General features: G+C 36.4%; 1 protein-coding gene across 1 annotated transcript; it reads left to right on the plus strand.

Moving 5' to 3' along the window:
- Nucleotides 1-2,754: 2,754 nt before the first annotated feature.
- LOC141585812 (putative cysteine protease RD21B) lies at nucleotides 2,755-12,814 on the plus strand. Its single transcript, XM_074406851.1, has 10 exons — nucleotides 2,755-3,059; nucleotides 3,381-3,415; nucleotides 3,506-3,590; nucleotides 3,673-3,932; nucleotides 4,650-4,784; nucleotides 4,882-5,121; nucleotides 5,212-5,318; nucleotides 11,896-11,923; nucleotides 12,009-12,103; nucleotides 12,204-12,814. Exons 2-10 carry the CDS (start codon nucleotides 3,389-3,391, stop codon nucleotides 12,385-12,387), a joined length of 1,161 nt encoding a protein of 386 aa, XP_074262952.1. The 5' UTR covers nucleotides 2,755-3,059; nucleotides 3,381-3,388; the 3' UTR covers nucleotides 12,388-12,814.
- Nucleotides 12,815-19,477: the final 6,663 nt, after the last annotated feature.

Below are 19,477 nucleotides of genomic sequence, written 5' to 3' on the forward strand. Positions count from 1 at the left end.
GATCGAGTCCCCTGAGGCTCGATCGAGTAATCGTCCTCGATCGAGTCCACCCAGGCTCGATCGAGGAACCTCTCTGGCAGTCTTATTTCCGGATTTTCCTAAAACAGTTATTTTGTATTATAAATTCTAAACTCGTACGTGATTATTAGGTTACACTTATTTTTACTTAGAACGGCTGAAACTCTCTAGCTTTAATCATTCCTTGTTGCTACGGTATTAATCTTTCTTCAACAATTGTTCATTCAAGTTTATGTTATTCATTAATTGTTCTTATTTCATATTCTCAATTATGTTTTCAATTATCATTGTTGTTATTGTTGCATTAGTTATGAGTAGCTAAATCCCTCATCTAGGATGAAGGAGAGCTAAGTTGATCAGAAAGGGGATTATTGATTAATTGCTAGTAAAATCGTATAAGTTATCGTTTGATTTGTTCTTCTTCTAGTTAATTAACTTAGGCCTGAGTTGTTAATTAGTGTAGCGAATTAATACTTTCACCGACAGGGTTAGAATTAATAGAGGATGTGATAATCAAATAGATTGTGTCTAATTATAGCGATAGCATGTTAGAATCGATCTAAAGGACATAAATAGTATTAATCAATCTTGTGGCCTTAGATAACTTGATAGATCTAGCAGTTGATTAAGAGACCCCATATAATTGACCTAGTGAACCGTAAATCCTAGACTCTTAATATTATTGTGTTAAACCATTTTAATTATTCGTTATTAGTTGATTAGTTAACAAACAAACCAAAACCCCCAAGAAAACGGTTACTATTAGACGATCTAAATATTTGCAAACTGACTATTACCGCCTCCCTATGGATTCGATACCTGTCTTACCACTAGCTATTCTTGTTAGTATTGAGATAGTTTTATTTTGATTTGGTGATACGACTTTAGCCATATCAGGATCTTCACATTAATGGGACATGGTTATCGCTCGATATGATGAGTGGGGCTTAGGTGGGAACGGTTGCGGTCCCCACTGGCAGGACAAGTCCAGTGGATAGTCGGTGACGATGATTGATTGGTGGAGGTGTGGCTGGTGTGTGTGTGCTGTTGTGTCTGCTTGTTGTGTCTGCTTGTTGTGTCAATGGTTGGTGTGTCTCCTCGGTTACTGACCTTGTGTGGTTTTGTCTTCTTGTTTGTTTCTGTTGTGTCTGCCGTGATCCCTTATGGTGAGAAGTCAGTTTTAGCAGGTAATGTCTTGGATGATAGCTGGATACATGGCGGGATGAGTCTTTCACGAGTCATGACAGAAGTGTAGATCATACAGTTGATAGTAGTCCGAGTTGTATCTTTGTATATCTTAGTTTGTTTAATCACTTGTAATAAGCTTTAAATGTTCTTTTATCGATATTCGATTATTACTGTCCTCGGGCAACCGAGATGGTGATATCCTTTTTTGCTAGGGAAGGTCTTGTTAAGGCTTCTTGGTATATGGGGGTGTCACAAGTAGAGTCTAGTTAGGTCTATAAATTGTTAATTTGATAGTTAATTCTAATATTTACGACAACCTAGTTATTTTACTATCAACTCTTTATCAACAAATTATCCCGATCTGCATCATTCTAACAATGAAACACATATATTTCATCCATACGAAAGGTAGTAATTTTGTCCCTAGAGCTCCACTTCTCCCTAATAACCGAGTTAATCTTGCCACTCTCAAATAAGCGATAATCCACTAAATAACCAAGAACACGTTTGCCTAAGAACTCCTCCGACTTATCCAGAGACTCCGGATCAATATTAATCTCACCACCAGTTCTCGGATCGCGCCGTGCATGTGCGGATTCATAGGGTGAACCTTAGCATTTGGATGTGGATGATGAAAGTATTGGTGAGTATTATTATTAGTATATATGAAGTGATAGAAGTATATATAAATACGCTTACAGACCATACATTGTCTATCATTAAATACCTTATAAATTCTAAACTTGATTAAAAAAAAGATCATATTAGTACCAAAATGCGTGTAAATACAAGTTGTACCCACTTTTTTGCATTTAAACGCACTCGAGTCTTCTATATTTTGTTAAATTGGCACCCTTAGAAAGAATTATTGAAAATTATATTAATATCAATCAATACTCAAAAGTGGTTTATCTTAAAAGAACAATAAGCACCTTAGTCTTTAATAACAACCATGCACACAAAGTGAGCAAAACATAGGTAAATAATCGTTCAAAAAATAGATCATTATTTCGATATGACAAGGTGACTATGAAATCTAGTAACTAGTATAATTGAAACATTTACATTCTTTTTTTTAGGGAAACCTCGAAAGGTTAACTATATTGATTCCAAATGAGCAATCACATCAACGTATAACGGAAGATCGTCGACCCAATAACGCTTGCCATAGCTTCATGAACTAGCGTGGGCTAACGCATGAGCTACCTTATTATAGTTCCTACTAACGTAAATGTTTAGGTTATAGCTCCTAAACTAAGAATGTAAATGTTTCAAGCCATTGACAATGACATATTGTGTATTTATTTATTTATTTTTCATCATTATCAGTTTTATAAAAAAGTTTCTTTTCTTTTTCATTTTTTACCAATTTGGCACGAAGTCAACATCCATTAATATCATTTGAGCCTTACCTATACGTAGAGTTTGCAAAGGGGTCAACCAGATCAGGTCAACTTGAGGTGGGTTTGCAAAAGTTTAGGTTACGTCGGGTCGATCAAGTCATTTCGATTTCAATAAATATCGAGTTTTTTATGGATAATACATCCTACACAACAATACAAATTGAGGTTGAGTAATATTGGGTCTTAGGTTAATTTGGAAGCCCCGCCCGGTCTATCACAATTGATTTTGGGGACAAATCTTTCCTTGCATAAACCCTAACTCACTGGTCAGTGGTCACCACCACGACGATCACCATTTACCACTCCGCCTCTGCGCACAACAATCGCCCAAAAGTATCATGCTAGAGCACCCTCGTTCCGACCTAGTCATTGCTTCCTTTCGTAAACCCTAGCTCACCGGTCACCACCACCATCATCCTGCCTCCTCGCACAACAATCGCCCGCCCACAAGTACATGTTACTTTTTTTTTTTTTTTTTTTTTTTTTAGTGTTTGTTTGATGCTCATGTCAGTCGACCCCAAATCATTTTGGGATTAAGGCTTTGTTGTTGTTGTTGTTGTTGTTGTTGTTGTTGTTGTTGTTTGTTTGATGCTCATATCGAGTCTAATTGTGTGTGTACAAGGATATCAATTAAGATAAATCTCTGATTGAATAGATTTATTATTTTTTTTGCTGAGAGTAGTAATCTTATTACTTGTTCTCCTCTTTTGAATGAATTCCATGTATTGTATTGATTTTTTCTTTTTTATTTCCTTTTTGTAATTTCTGCAGGTGAAACCATGTCATATATTATTGATACAACTGGGGTATAACTTGTTTTGGCCTTTCCTCTTCTCACTGAGCTACCTATTTATACACCTCAAAATTTACTTATTTTATTTCATTATGGTTTGCAGGCTACGCGCGTTACGGAGTTTTCTTGGCCCGATTCCGCATTTTCTGATAGAGCGTTATGTGATGTAGAGTCACAGGGTCTATCTTGTGAGTTTAATTATATTCTTAATAAATGCATCGTGAATATGATAATTGTAAGAATAAAGTAATCCCTTAACTATTCTGGTAGGTGTATGCTATGGTCTGACGGTTGCCGAGGCATCGCGTGGGGTCATAAACTTGAAGCAGGATTGTGACGTCCCTAAACTATCTTCAATGGAACTCATCACCAACTGTTTTGGAGAGACTTGTAAGGGACATTACGCTTCTAGTGGGCTAGAGTGGGTTACTCGAGAAAGTATTGCCGAAGCTTCTGCAATGAAGCTAGACCTTAAGAAGATACGTGAACTTGTAGAGAAACCTGAAAAAGCACCTCCACCTGAAAAAGCAGTTAGTTTTTTTCTTCCTTTTTTTTGGTACTAAAATCATATGAGAGTACTGAAATGTATCACCATGCACGAGCCACTATAGATTAAATCCAATAATGATTGGTTGAAACTTGAGTAGAATAATAGAGAAGCTTATGATTTATTTAAGTTGATATCGTAAGAGACTGATATATCTTTAAATTTGTTTATGGTTTAAAACACAAGGTTAAATTTGTTTGGAAGAATATCCTTTTTTAAGACTCCTATATCGGTGTCACCGTGTTGTATTCTGACTATTGTGAGATGCATATTCTGACCTGTGTATTCTTGTGTGATCGGAACCATACTATTTGAACTTCAGTTCAACTGTGAGAAATCTAATTGCTTATAACCAGTAATCAAAGTAAAAATCTTGTGCTATTTATTTTATTTAGCACTTTAAATGCATCAAACTGATCAAAGTGTATTTAAAGTATATTTATCTGTGATGGATTTATTTGAAGTTTTACCCGATTTGTCTACCCTTTATGTTGTCTTTATCTCTTTAAACAGTAAAACTCAAAAATACTCTCTACTTGTGTTGTATTTCCTTGTCCATTCAATTTTTTCTTTACAAGAACTATAGAAAAGCTAAAAAATACTAGCACTAATACACTGATCTATAATTAATTTTCCCCCTTAGTCCTGATAATATGATATGTTAAGTTCTTGATAATATGATATGTTTAAAATTTTGCAGAAGGGCATTCGTCATGCAATTGATGAATGGGAAGCTATCTCAAACTGTGAAGAGGATATGAAGAGTTATATTCTAAGACAACCAGTTATCATATCCTTGTGCTGTTCTATAACAGTAATAGACAATTGTCAAGGGGTAATATTTATTTATAATAAATTTTTTAGCCTTAAATTTATGCAAGATGAACATTTGTTGATCATTTTCTAATGCATGAAAATTATAATTGATTTAGGGACTTGTTGATCCCTTTGTGATGCAAAATATGGGTGGAAAATACTCTCACTCCATGCTGGTCACTGGTTTCGGTTTCTTTGTCTTTGAGGACAAATCGATTAAGAACTTTTGGCTAGTGAAAAATTCTCAGGGATTAGAAGTTGGGGTGAATGGATATTTTTATATCCTAAGGAATTCTTCTCAACCAATTAAGAAATGGGTGGTATTCAATCCAATGGTTCCATTGTCTTTTGCAAAGGTAAAATAAAAGATTTTCTTTAAAGTGATTTTAAATTTTAAGTTTTCTTAATTGTAATTTATATGTTAATGATATTGGTATTTTATTTAGGAGGAATCATATGAAAAACCTCATCTTGTCAAGGAGATGTCATTCAAAGAATTGGAAGCTATTGAGATGAATCTGAATTTGGACATTATCATATTGTTCTACACCGGGTATGAAATTTTATATTCTTTTTTTTAGAGAAAAAAATGTCGGTTATGTGCATAGCATATCAATGTTCGCCAAAGCCGTAGTAGCTTGCGGAAAATTGTTTACAATGATGATATCCTCTCCAACTCTAGTGTAGAGTCTAGAAATGAAATGAGCTAGAGTATACCCCCACGCTTTACATGAACACAACTACTACCCATAAAATTAGATCATAAAACACTAGCATCATGAATAATAAGACTAAGCGGACTTCTTGATACTATTCCTTGTCACACCTTGGACCAAGATTAAAGAATTGCTCTCCAATACAACCTTCTCGATACCCGATCTTCTAGCAATTTCAATCCCAAAAAATGCAGCTTTGGCGTCCGCCACGTCCGCTGATCGCCTGGGAGAAACTAGCTTGCTTCCTATATTAATAATGGCACTATTTGAGTCCCTTCCAACCATTCCCAGCCCCACGTTCTCGTCAACCAACATGGCCGCGTCGACATTTATTTTCACTTCTCCCAGGGTAGAGTAGGCGGATTCCAGTGACGAGACGATACTTGATTTGGGCTCGTCGGTTTTGTATGAACCGTGTTCCGAATACGTTCAATAATCGGACACAAGATTACTTAACCCAAAAGAAGTTGGGATGGTAGAGGTGGCGACTCATTGAGAACTACGAAGGGACCAAGCTGCCCAAGTTGTTGTCAAGAAATTGCACCTGTCAAGTTTCTGTAGGGCCCGTATGGTTCTTTCCCCAAATGAGCAGTTATGATCATCATTAAGAAGCTCCAAGAAACCAGAGAGCCAAATTTCCCGCACACCAACACAATCATATCTATAGCGTGATTGCAACACTCTTCCCCTTGACCACACCCCACGCAAGTAGCATTATCAGTAATATGGCGCTGGTTTTCGTGCCGCAGGAGCATTCACACTACCACGTCACACTAAGTGAGAAAGTTTTGGAGGGATCCTCAAATTCCAAACCATATGCCACAAATCATTTTCCCAACCACCCTCCCCATCACCATTCATGTCACCCCTAGGCCCTAGCGTGTACAACTTGACGGGATTTGTGTACCCCATCTTTGCTTGACCACCAGTAAAGAGTGTCACTTGGCATTCTATAACTCAACGAAATCTCAAGGGCACTCTCCACATCTTCTTCCGATATGGTGCTTCTTGGTACATCTTCCCGCCAAGTGGCTGAATTGTGATCAATGAGATCGCTCACCTTCAAATCAGAATTTGTATTGGAAGCAGGCGTTAGGATTGACTTGACGTGTCCCCCACGGTAGCCAAGCCAGACATTGATTTGGCATCCGTCACCAATACACCATTTCAGCTCTTCCAGTAGAAGTGATTTGGCTCCCCATATGCTTCTAACTCGGATCATAGCCACAACGAGCATCAAGCAGAGTCCCATTTTTAAAATACCTTGCCTTCATGACGCGTGCTGCCCTGGCGAGCTTGTATTGATTAAAAGCCTCCACGCTTGTTTTGTGAGAAGTGCTTGGTTAAAAACCCGCAGGTTCCTTAATCCCATTCTGCCTTTTGACTTCGGTTTACAAAGTAACTTCCATCTCATTCAGTGAATTTGATTTTTTCCGCTATCTGTGGACTCCCACCAGAATTTCGCCATGGTCGAATGTATATGATCAGTAATGGCCGCAAATAAGCTCATCATAAAGGTGGCGATTGCTTGCGCGGCGACTTTGATACGGACCTCCTTGCCTTGTTTCGAAAGCATTCTCTCTTTCCAAATCTGCGTTTTCTTCCAAATTCTCTCCTTGATTGTTGCAAAGACTATCTCCTTTGATTTGTCAATAATAGTGGGTAGACCCAGGTACTTTTCGTGCTTATTTAGTATTTACCTCCAGGAGCCCTATAACTCTTTTCATATCCTCTTTAATCGCTGAAGGTACCTTTTTACTATAAGCAATCTCTGATTTTTCATAATTAATCCTCTGTCTAGAAGCTCTTTCATATTTGCAGTTGATATCCGCAATGGTTTGCCGGGCAAAAAGGATTCTATCGTCTGAAATCTGTGGGGCACCACGACACACTCTAAGCCCCGTGTAGATCCCCGTCATAAGTTGCTTTACAAAGCATCCAAGAAAAGACATTCGCGGATAACAAGAACAAGTATGGAGAAATTAGGCCCCCTTGCCGGAGCCCCAAGTGGTCTATGGCCGGCCCATTGACAAGCACCGAGAGTGAAACAGATTTTACACACTCCATAACGTTTTCCCCCATTTACCAGAGAAACCCATCTTATGCATCAAAGAAAAGACATCCGCGGATAACAAGAACAAGTATGGAGAAATTAGGCCCCCTTGCTGGATCCCCAAGTGGAAGTGGTCTATGGCCTGCCCATTGACAAGCACCGAGAGTGAAACAGATTTTACACACTCCATAACTTTTCCCCCCATTTACCAGAGAAACCCGCTAAAGTAGTAATTGACCCCCATAACTTTTGTCCAATCGTGAGATTAAGCCCCTCAAGTATCAATTGGAGTGATTAGGCCCCTTAACTTATATACAAAGTGAAATCAACCTCTTACCCAAAATCTCATGAGAAATTGATATCTCATACCACAAATACCAATATTTAACCTACTACATAATCAAATTATAGAAAAAAAAAATACAAACAACAGAATTATAATATTTTCTTTTAGAAAAAAATCATATTTGAGAGAAACTGCTAAAATTTTAGGAAAGAAAATGAAATTTTAAACCCTCTGAAAAAACTCTGTGTATATACTATTTTTTGCGTGTTATTTATGTTTCATACTGACAACTTTTTTTTATATATATTTTTGATAGAAAGATCGTTATTTTTTGCCAAAATAATTAAACAAAGAAATAAACACTTTTGTAGTCGAAATAAAGTCTATTATAAGGGGTTTCTCAAGTTTTTGGCAAATTTAATTACACTTTTTGTCAAACTAATGGGGCTTAATTACCCCAATTGAAACTTAAGGGGCTTAACCTCACGTTTAGACAGAGTGATGGGGGTCAAATACTACTTTCTCGCAGAGAAACCCATCTTATGCATCAACGCTTCGAAGAAACTCCATTCAATCCTATCCTATGCTTTGCTCACGTCCAACTTAAAGGCAAAATTCCACATCTCCCCGCGCCCTTTCTTTTCATGGCATGAAATATTTCAAAAGCAATTAGAGCATTATCGGTTATTAACCGTCCTGGTGTGAATGCGCTTTTGATTCTCTGTAGTAAAGCCATTTAGAAAGCCTTTTAGCCGATTTTCCATATTAAATGACATTTCATAGACTAATCGGCCTGAACTCTGTACCTTTCTTCGGGTTATTGCATGTCGGTATGAGCACCACCCAAGTATGGTTTATTACTTTATTGTATCCAACCCAGCTCAGCCCCCTCCCCTCCCAGTCCTGAATAAACATACACACATCCTTCCCCACAATATTCCAATGTTTTTGAAAGAAAGCTGCGTGCATACCGTCTTCACCTGGTGCTTTATCCGGGTGCATGCTAAAAAGGGCCCCTCTAACCTCCTCCTCACAAAGAGCCTCACTAAGCTTGTCATTGGTGATCACACATTTAATATCACCAAGAACCATATTAAAGATCGTTGGATTAGATGAGAGAAAAAGGTCCAGGTACTAATCCCTTCACCTGCTCCTCACTGGTTTGCCACGTCTCATTTTCATCCTCGAGCCTATTTATCTAGTTTCTCTTTTTTTTTTTCGTTGTTTAGCTTTATGGTGAAAGTAACTAGTATTTTGTCCTCATCTCAGAGTTCACATTTCCTAGAGCGTGTATACCAATAAGATTCAATCTGTTGATGAAGTAAATTTAGCTGATTAGCTCCTCAACCAAAGCTTGGCATCATGCTAGCATGTCAGCTGAGGGGGGAACGATGCTAGTGCCATGTCATGTCAGCTGAGGGGGGAACGATGCTAGTGCCATGTCTCCAATTTGCGCTTCTTTTCTCTAGCTCTTCGTTTAATATCACCAAACTTCTCGTGAGACCATCTCGATAAACCTGCCGCACACCCTCTCATTCTGTCTTGTGACATCATTTGCCCTCACGATGCCCCATGCTTCTTCTACTACCTTGCTACATTCCGGGTCTGATAGCTAGAACATTTCAAATCTAAACCTCTTTCCCTTGTTGCCCACCCCTCCCATTGACAGACTCCTTAATGAGAATAAGTGCGTGGTCAGAGCTTTAGATAGGGAAATTGTACACAAGGGAAATTGTACACAACCGCATTCGGGAAAAGAGAGTCCCACCCTTGTCACATAATGCCCTATCACTTCGCTTCCGTATCAACATGTCCACCGATTTGCCTCTTTGCCAAGTGAAAATGTTCCCATGGAATCCCATATCATGGATGCCGCAGTCATCAAGCGCTTCCCGAAAGGTGTTAATTTGTCTACTCCCTCTAGCAACCCCGTCTTCTTTTTCAATATTTAAGGATCTCATTGAAATCACCAAACTAGACCGTCGGTAAACTACTCTCCCCGCTACTCCTTCTCACCATGCTCCAAGTTTTGTGTTTGTTAGCCGCCTCTGGCCACCTCTAAACTCCTATAGCCGTCCATATCGAACTCCCATCCTCACCGTAAATCTCAACCAATAAATGATTCTTGTTATACTTATATGATATTAATTGAACATCTAACTTCTTCCACCAGAAATCAAGGCCTCCCGACTTACCTCTGCTATGTACACATAAACCTGCAGTGAAGCCACACTTGTTACAAAGTTTTTCAAGATCACGAGCACTTATCATTGTTCCCATCACAAAGACGATATTTGGGCGTTCCTCCAACACTAGTCATACCGTCAACCTCTTAACAGTTCCAGCTAAATATTTTCATTGTTTTTCGCGGGGATGCTCATTGTCAGCCGCCGCTACTTCACTTGTTAAATCATGGGGACCCAAGCTATCACAAAACCCCTTAGCTAAGACTTCATCCTCCTCAATGTCGCCGACGTGCTCATTGTATCCCATCTTCTCCGGTCCACGATACATCCCTCCTTTCTCACCCTTCTGTGTATGACCAGAAATCCTTTCATAAGCCCTTTTAATTTTCCTAATCTTTCTTCTATTCTCACCTGTGCTAGTTTCATGGTGCACTTGCTTAAATATGTTGTGCCCCTCTGTTGATGACCCAGACATTTCATCTCTAGCGACACTCTCCTTTGTATTTTTATCATCACCTCGGCTCTTGCCCCCATGCTGCTACTTTAGGAATCAAATTCTTGTCCCGGACTGAAATATTTTTTAACAGCCACCATTCTATGTATTTCCTTCGACTTGTCATGTACATATGATACCTTGTCTTGGAACAATTCTCTAGTACACGCTTGGCTCTTTCCCTCATCATGGGGTACCCTACGAGCAGCCCTCCACAGCGATGCAACAAGCCAGTGTCGTCAATAGTTACGTGTTCTTAGCGAAATATGGAAATAGTAACTAATATTGTAGTTAGTTTTGTTTAAGACGATTTTACAAAAAGATTGTCTAGATTAAATCCAAATCACAATAAAATTATTAATTAAAAGTAGTTATAAGAAAACTCGTTTTACAATATTCTTTTGTTAGACCGCCTTATACAAGTATTGGCGACCACAGATTCGTAACCGCACTCCCTATAAACGAATCCTAAAATCACCACTTCCCCAGGAGCCTTTCGTACCGAACGTCCACCTTTCATTGCTTGGCTCTTTCCCTCATCATGGGGTACCCTAGGAGCAGCCCTCCACGACGATGCAACTCCACCTTTCGTTACTTTCCCCGTGAACCCTCATGCTTATTGAGTCCACCAAGGCATTTTGCACATCTACCCGAACACGTATTCTCATCGTCGTATACTCGTATTGATTGATGGGTTTATTGAGTTATGGACCTCCACAAAAGTCCCTATAGCATTGCCAAATGCCAATATTAATAGCATTTTCAAGGCTCAACCTCCCCATTATAGGAAGATTGTAGACTTTAATCTAAATCAGGGAGAAAAATAACGGTATCTCGGTGGGCAGGGAATCACTTTGCAGTCCACTGTGAATGAGAACGTGTCTCTCGAAGTGCCAGGGTTGCTCTTCCAACACACGTATATGATATATCTGCCGCATCGTCGAACCGGAAAATAAAGGTTTTCTTCAAAGGCCACAACGTTTTTAGGGTTCCAGGCCCTAATCATCGTGTCCATTACTGCCTTAAGATTTACGTGACAGTTCGTCCACAGTCTTCCAACGATCCATTTTAACTCGATCCTTGCTTTACCTTGTTGCTGTAACTCATCTTCTTGCATGGACTATTAAGGTTTAAAAGGGTCTTTGAATATGGGGTTGACATGATTACGATAGAGGAACTTTGAAATTTGAATTATTAAGGAGAAACACACTAAAGAGAGATTTGTCAGTGAAAACACTTAACAAAGATGGAAAAGAAAAGTGTTAGGGTAAGAATGTAAGATCCGAGGATGATAAGAGAAAACCCTAAAGGGGAATTAAGTTAATCTAAATTTAAATTTCTTATATCCTATTTATTTGCTCATAATCCTCTTAACATATTTTGTCTTGTACTATAGGGCCAGAGATCACAGATCCTTTTTTAGGGTAAGACTAATATTTTTGCTACTGTTTTATTTTTAATATAATCTATGAATTTGTACTAAACGTTGGGTTCTAACTTCTAATGCAGGATTTTGAGAGAGCGTCTCGTATATATTTCACTGATAAAGATGATGTGATTTTTGCATTGGTGAATGCAACGGGATTTGAGTCGAAGTGTGACAAGTAAGTTTTTCTCATAAACTATCTACTTTTGTTTGTTATTATTTTACTACAGATTTTTCATCTTACAATAAATGTTTATGTATATGTTATTATGTTGTAGATATGGTTTTGATTCCGACACTTTCCCAAAGTTACGTGTTTACAAATTTATTGCAAGAAGGGGGATTCGTTTGGCAATTAGAAGGTTGGCGGAGGATGGAGAAAAGTTGGAAACACTCGACATTGATTTTGAGAAAATGTCATCATTCTTAATTCCTGCTGCAGGAGGAGTTGTAAGAAAGTGAACCAACCTTTGATTTCCTCCCAAACTTCTGTGTCTTGAGTGTTGACGTCTTGTAACTTTTTGGTTTTCGCCCTTGTACAACCTACTCATGTTGTGTACTGTGATGTGGTACAAATTGTGGTTGTAGTCTTATTTATGGTGTTCATGTTTTGAAGTTCAAAGCGTCTTGCTTGTGACGGGCTAATTCCGTCACAAGCTGAAGACCTCTCACAAAAAGGGAGAGGGGACAAGGTGGGGTACCCCCCATGTGCTTCTCCTCTCACCTCTCATGGGTCATTTGTGAGAGGAAACGGTATCCGTCACAAGTTTGAGCTATGAAATCAGAACCTTCTGGGTGAAAAATAGTTCTTTGTTGCTGCGTCTATTTGCGCTATGCCTTTGTATCTGAATTTCAATTTCTATAATTTGAGTTTATGAGATTTACCAAACAATGATGTTTGGATTTGTAGAAGTTAATTTCAAACTCTTCGTGTCAATTCAAGGTGTTCAAAAGAAATCAATGTTGTCAAGAATTAACAATCAAACTCCTTGGTCCGTGCATAACAAATTAAAAGCGAAGGATCTTTTAGTAATGTACCTCACAAGGCCAATCCATATAGCCAGCACTGCAGTATCTCAACCCCTTAACTATGAAGTGTTGGAGTTCAGATTCGTAATAATCCTTGAGTCGAGGTCCTTAAGGGCACATATTTTTGACATCCATGACCGTTAGTCTCCCAATAATACTCTTGTGGAAGGGGCAATGTTGTCAAAACGTGGCTTCTATTTTGAAAAATTTGGCATAAGGGGGTTCAGATTTTTCTTTTTTAAATAAATTGTCTTTCATTTTATGAGACACTTTATAGTTTATAGTTTATACATATTATAAAAAAAATGTATAAAGTAATAAAACATAAAAAAAACTAATGAGCTAAATGTTAGTCGTTAATTTATAGTGTTTCCTAGACAATGAGTTTTAGTGACTCAATGGTTGAGACAAGGAAATTGTTTGTCCATAATTTTAAGCGTTAACGGTGCAACAACTCTTCTATAGGACCGTCCAATAGAGAGTAGCCCAACAAATGGAAATTATATAAAAACAAAATTAATAAAAATAAAAACTTATATACGCAATTGTCGCACAACTCCTATCTACACCCTTCACCACTCCACCAGAACTCCAATCCATACCCTCCGCCACAACTCTTATCAATGCCAGCTCCTCCACCGTAGCCCATGTCCCCCTCACCACTGTTACCTACTACGCCGCCTCCGCAATATACGCCGTTTGCGAATATCGTTCTCTGGTTCCATGAGTTCCACCAAACAATTAAGATAAAATATAGAATGTTGATAGTCATCGTCGCCGTCAATGACAAATCGCCAACTATCTAGGTTTGAATTCGATCTTTAAATATCCAGAATTTATAATTAAATTCAATATTCCTAAAGATTAACCAATGATTTTAACTTGACTACCCATGTTTTTATATTGAAAACTTGACATTTGAAGTTCAAAATTATGGGTTCCAAATTACTTTAAATCTTTACTACATAGTTAACTCAAAACTTTAACTTGCCTATTAAACATCTAAAATTTTGAGCTTCAGAACTCTCAAATTTGCCTTGAAAACTGTTTTTCGCTGAACCCCATGTTTCTTAGTGTTTTCAACATGATTAGATTAACCGAGCTACCAGTATCTACTATGACCTTCCTGACCGTACATTTGGCCATTGATAGTGTTATGATGAGTGGATTGTGGTGCTCTTAGCTGTCGTGGACATCTTCTTCATCGAAGGTGACAACAGGTAGGTCGCCGTGGGAAACTCTGCAGGAGGTCTCCGGCCTGTCTCCCTTGGTTTTGTTGGAAAATGTGTCCTCAACAATAGTGCGATCACATGATTTAATATCATAATTAAATCTCATACTAAGAATACGTGAGGGATGATTTATTATATAATCAACTGATCATCATTAATCGATAATGATTGGCTGACTAGAGTTTGACATTGCTGTCGTATGACGGTGGTGGTCAGTTGATCCCTTAAGGTCACACCTAAAGGACAATGCCCTTAATAGATAAATTGATTAATTGTATGACGATACAAGGTGATCAATTCCTTAAAATTGAACATTTCACTTGTAGAATGATATTTATGTGATAAATATGCATTAAATTAATTAATAACATGTAACATACTGCATGTGACATATTGTGTGACAAATGACAAATTGATAAAATAAAATGGTGGTCCATTTTATGTGTATGGACCGAATGGAGGGAGTAGTAATGGTGTGAGGTTGATTTATTTTATGAGAAATAATCATAGTTATTTGCTTTCTAGCCTTACACCTACTCTTACACGTCTTACACACCTAATGCATTGTGAAGACAAAAAAGAAAAAGGGAAATATGCCCTTTTGGCCTCTTCCTACCCGGCCTCACCTCCTCTTATGAGGACTTTTGTTCTCATTTTTCATACTACTAATTCATTGATATTCTACTACATGCAAACTTTCACATACTCTCTCCATCTCTCTAAAACAAGGTTTTTAGATACACAAGCATTTGTTCATCCATTCTAATATCACAACAAGATTACTAGTGTAGTAATCAATACTATATATTAATTTCAGAAACCAAGGGATTTCAATGTAATTAAAGAAATTTATACAAATTAAATATACTATATAGTTTTAAATCGATAGCACCGTGTGATGGACCTGATAAAGGGATCTCAATGTAAATATTATATAGTTTTGGTTAAAAGTATAATATAAACATGCCTTGATGAAGAATATTTATGGAAACTACATTAAATTAAAGTAGTTAAATTTAGAAAACACAATAATATAGTAATTTTCCTTAAAATTAACATGCCCCACTTATGGAATTAATTAGTATCATCATAGAATTATAAATTAAGTTAAATGTAGTAAAAGTAATAGTAGCAACAACGAGATTAATAAAATTAACGGTATTAATGTGGGAGTAGTGAAAGTTATAATAATGACAGTGGGAGTAGTGAATGTAACAACGAATGTAACAGTGGTAACAATGAGAAAAAGTATGAACAATTTAATAACCAATCGACTCAAGGAAATATTTTTATTTATTTAAATACAAGCCGGATAAAATTAACGGGAATAATGAATTTAACAAAAAAAAAGAGTAATTAGTAAAAGAAATAATAGTAACCACGGGAGTAGTGAACGTAATGATATTAACAAAAAATGTCGTGAAAGTAATAATATTAATAGCGGGATAGTGAACGTGTCTCATAATTTGAAAATAAATTTTACATTTCATTATAATTGCAAGATATGTCATAGAAAAATATATTACTAATAGTAAATGTGTGAGTTAGACAACTCCATTATAGTTTATTTCATTGAAAATAAAATTTAACGGAAAATAGAGATAGCCCGGGCGAAGTCGGGCACCAAACCTAGTAGCAATAATATTAGAATCATTTTAAGGGTACTAGTATAATAATCTAGTTAATTAGTATACTAGTTTAAGGGTAAGTCTTGGGTGCAATCTAAGGAGTGGCTTCTATACTTGGAGTCTTAGGAGGATCATCCATCATATTAAGCTCAAGAACAAGTGAAGGAAGGTGACCTTACTTGTGCCCTATATTTCGAACCAATCAACAATATAAGGAACATTGTTTTTCCTCATAAATCTTTTATTTTGTTATGCATGCACTAGATCTAAAGAACAAATAATTAAGAAGTTAATTAGTTCATTATTAGAGGAGTCTAATAAGAGGTAAATAAACCTAACAAGTGGTATCAGAGCATAGGATGTTGCATGCATAATCGGTTATTATTTTTCCGAATTAAAATATTAACATATAAAACTAAAAATTTGTGATTTATATGAATAGGCCACGAAATAATTATGCATGTTATATATTCTGGTCCGAAAATATTTTTAGGTCATTTTTATGATTTATGGAGATTTATTGCTCATTTTAATGATTTTTAGTGATTTTATTACATTTTTATGAGTAAAATGAACTTTTATTCACTAAAATAAATTAACCTTCACTATTGGCCGTGGTATTTTAGTATGACCTCACATGAATATTTTATGTATTGCATGTAAAATATCATACTAATGTGATTAATATTTCATGATTTATGGATTTTTAGTGTAAAAATGGCATAAATGGAGGTTAAAATGACTAAAAATGGTTAAACTTACTCTCTAACCTAGGAAATTTTATATGACCTCACTTGCATATTTTAAAAGTTGTGTGTAAAATCTCGTATTAATTGGATTAATATTGCATGATTTATGATTTTTATGAGATAAAAATGGATTAAAAGAGGTAAAATGGTTAAAAATAGTTAAATTTCGAATTAGGCCATGATATTTTAATATGTTGTCATATGCATAATTTACAGAGGGTATGTAAATTTGGAGATTAAAAGATATCATTAAGCACGATTTATGAATTTTTGAGTAAAAATGGCATAAATAGTGACTATTTTAGCATAAATAGCTATAACGAATTGCATGGCATGAGAAATTATTTTAGGTTGCATAAATATCCCACTAATCAGATCTAAAGTTGTAAAATTGATTGGATTAATTTTTAGATACTTTAGATGTTTTATGAGATAAAACCGATAAAATGCAACTATATTTTCTCAAAATTAATTCGAAAAATTTAACCATGATTTTTGACATTATGAGTGTCATGGAATTATTCCAGAATGTTAAAAATTTAAAATTCAAAAATTGAAATTATTGTAATTTAATTTGGATTTATTTCATATATATATATATATATATATATATATATATATATATATATATATATATATATATATATATATATATATATATATATATATATATATATATATTATAATTTTAAGGTAAAAAATGAGCATAAAAATTAAATCAAGTTGAATTATTTTCAAAAATTGAGTGATGACTAATTTTTGAGTCCTAAGAGTGTTAGGATAATTAACTTGAGCTTAGATGTGATTTAAGTGTTAATTTGTGATTTTAAGAAATTATTATCACGCATTTCCATAAAACCGGGTTATATATACGATATAAGTTAAATAGGGCGATTTGACACATAATTTGGCATGAAACATACATATTATAATGCTGCATATTTCAATTGTTGAATGTCTTTTATTTATATAATTTTGAATTATGTAATTTTATCTTAGTATGGCCTTAGTTTTAATCGATATTACCCGTAATAAAAGGGAATATTGATTCGGTTGTAATTTAATGTGATCTCGTATCACTTTTATTTTTACTAGTTTTTCCATTTTACAAATGTATAATATGAATAGCTTTGTATTTTTATTATTATTTGTAATTATGGAGTTTCTTCAAGACGGTGCCATTCGGAAAGGCGTTCCGACGAAGACGGTGTTCTTGAGAGGCGTGCCACTTGAAGATTTAAGGGACCAAAGGAGTTGGTTTCCGAATATGTAATAGATTATTTGATTTTATATTTTTAGGAAGGCCATACTAGGAATTTTTATTATTGCTTTGCATTTCTTTTAATATGTTGCATGCATTGCCAAATCGCCATAACAACAACATGCATATCATATCGAGTCATCGACCGTGTCAATTATAATTATCGTAGTTCACCGCTTTAGTTCACTTAAAACGTGATAGATAATAAATTGACAAGACCTCTCACATATAATAATTGAGAATTAGCCTTACCAAATAGTAGAAACTATGAATCCAAATTTCATAAGGAAGTAGGCTCGACTCACCGGGGTACTAAACTTGTTACGTTGGGTAAGTGGGTAATAAAATGTTATTACATCGAAATTTGGATTGAGCTCAACGGAAGTATTCGTGACCGTAGTCGCATGTGTTCCGGGCTAAAGATAAATATTAAAGTAATTTTTATCGACCGAGAGTTCTAGAGGTAGAATCGATTAAAGAGTTAATCCACCGAGTTATATTAATAAGGGATGAATCGGCTCACCGTGCCCGAGTTAATATGAATTTGGATCTCGGAATCATTTATGATAGTTGGGTGGAGGTCACTACGTAAATGCTTAAATACTTGTATTAAAATATACGAGTACTATAAAACGATAGATGTTCATTAATTCCTTCATTTCCTATTTTGTAGTCAAAATCGTTTTCTCAATTGCAATGGCAACTCCAATCACGTCCGCAACCACTAGTTCCAACACGCTCACCAATGTGTCATGGCTCCGATCCTTCATGGATCGATGTAAGTTAGAAAAGAATGGGTCCAATTTCGCCGATTGGGATGCGTAACTTCGTTTGGCTGTGGAGGATGATGACAAGCTTCGTTACCTTATCGAGGCATCTCCCACCGAACCTAATGCTAGGTCCACCGCCGCCGCTAGGCAAGCCTATGAGGTTTACCAAAAGGAGTCGGCCGCGATCAAAAATGTGTTGATCTTTGCAATGGAGGCCGAACTCCAAAGAAGTGCTATAAAGATTAGCACCGCTCATGAGATCTACATGAAACTTGTGAACATGTTTTCACGAGCACCTAGGATCATTCAATATGAGGCGGCTTCCGCATTCTTTGATCTTAACATCAAGGAGGGCCAAAAAGTTAGCCCTCACGTGCTCAAGTTGATGGAGCATGTTGAGACCTTGAAAATGCATAAGGTGGAGATTCCCGACGAACTCGTGATCACTCCCTTAACAAAATCAAAGCATATGTTCAATTCCGGGTAAATTTTAATATGCAAGATAAGAAGGTTTCTCTTGATGAGTTGCACAAAATGCTTGTGCAAGCCGAAAGGGATATGGGGCTAAGTGTTAGCTCCACCAAAGATGTGCTCAATGTCAATCATAAGAGCAAGGGAACTTTCAAGAAAAGCGGGAAAAAGGGAAAGAAGCAAACTCCCAACAGGAATATAGGTAAAGCTTGTAAAGCTAGTACCTCCAAGCCCAAGTACAGTGCCTCCTCCTGGGACAAGTGCCACTATTGTTGTGGTGTTGGGCATTGGAAGAGAAACTGTTCAAAATACCTTGGCGACATCAAAGTTGGAAAGGTTATTCCAGTAGGTATATAACTATCCCTATCTTTTATGTTTCAATCTCAACTTTGGTATGATGATACAAGCTGTG

The sequence above is a fragment of the Silene latifolia genome, chromosome 6, assembly GCF_048544455.1.
Source record: "Silene latifolia isolate original U9 population chromosome 6, ASM4854445v1, whole genome shotgun sequence".
Lineage (NCBI taxonomy): Eukaryota > Viridiplantae > Streptophyta > Magnoliopsida > Caryophyllales > Caryophyllaceae > Silene > Silene latifolia.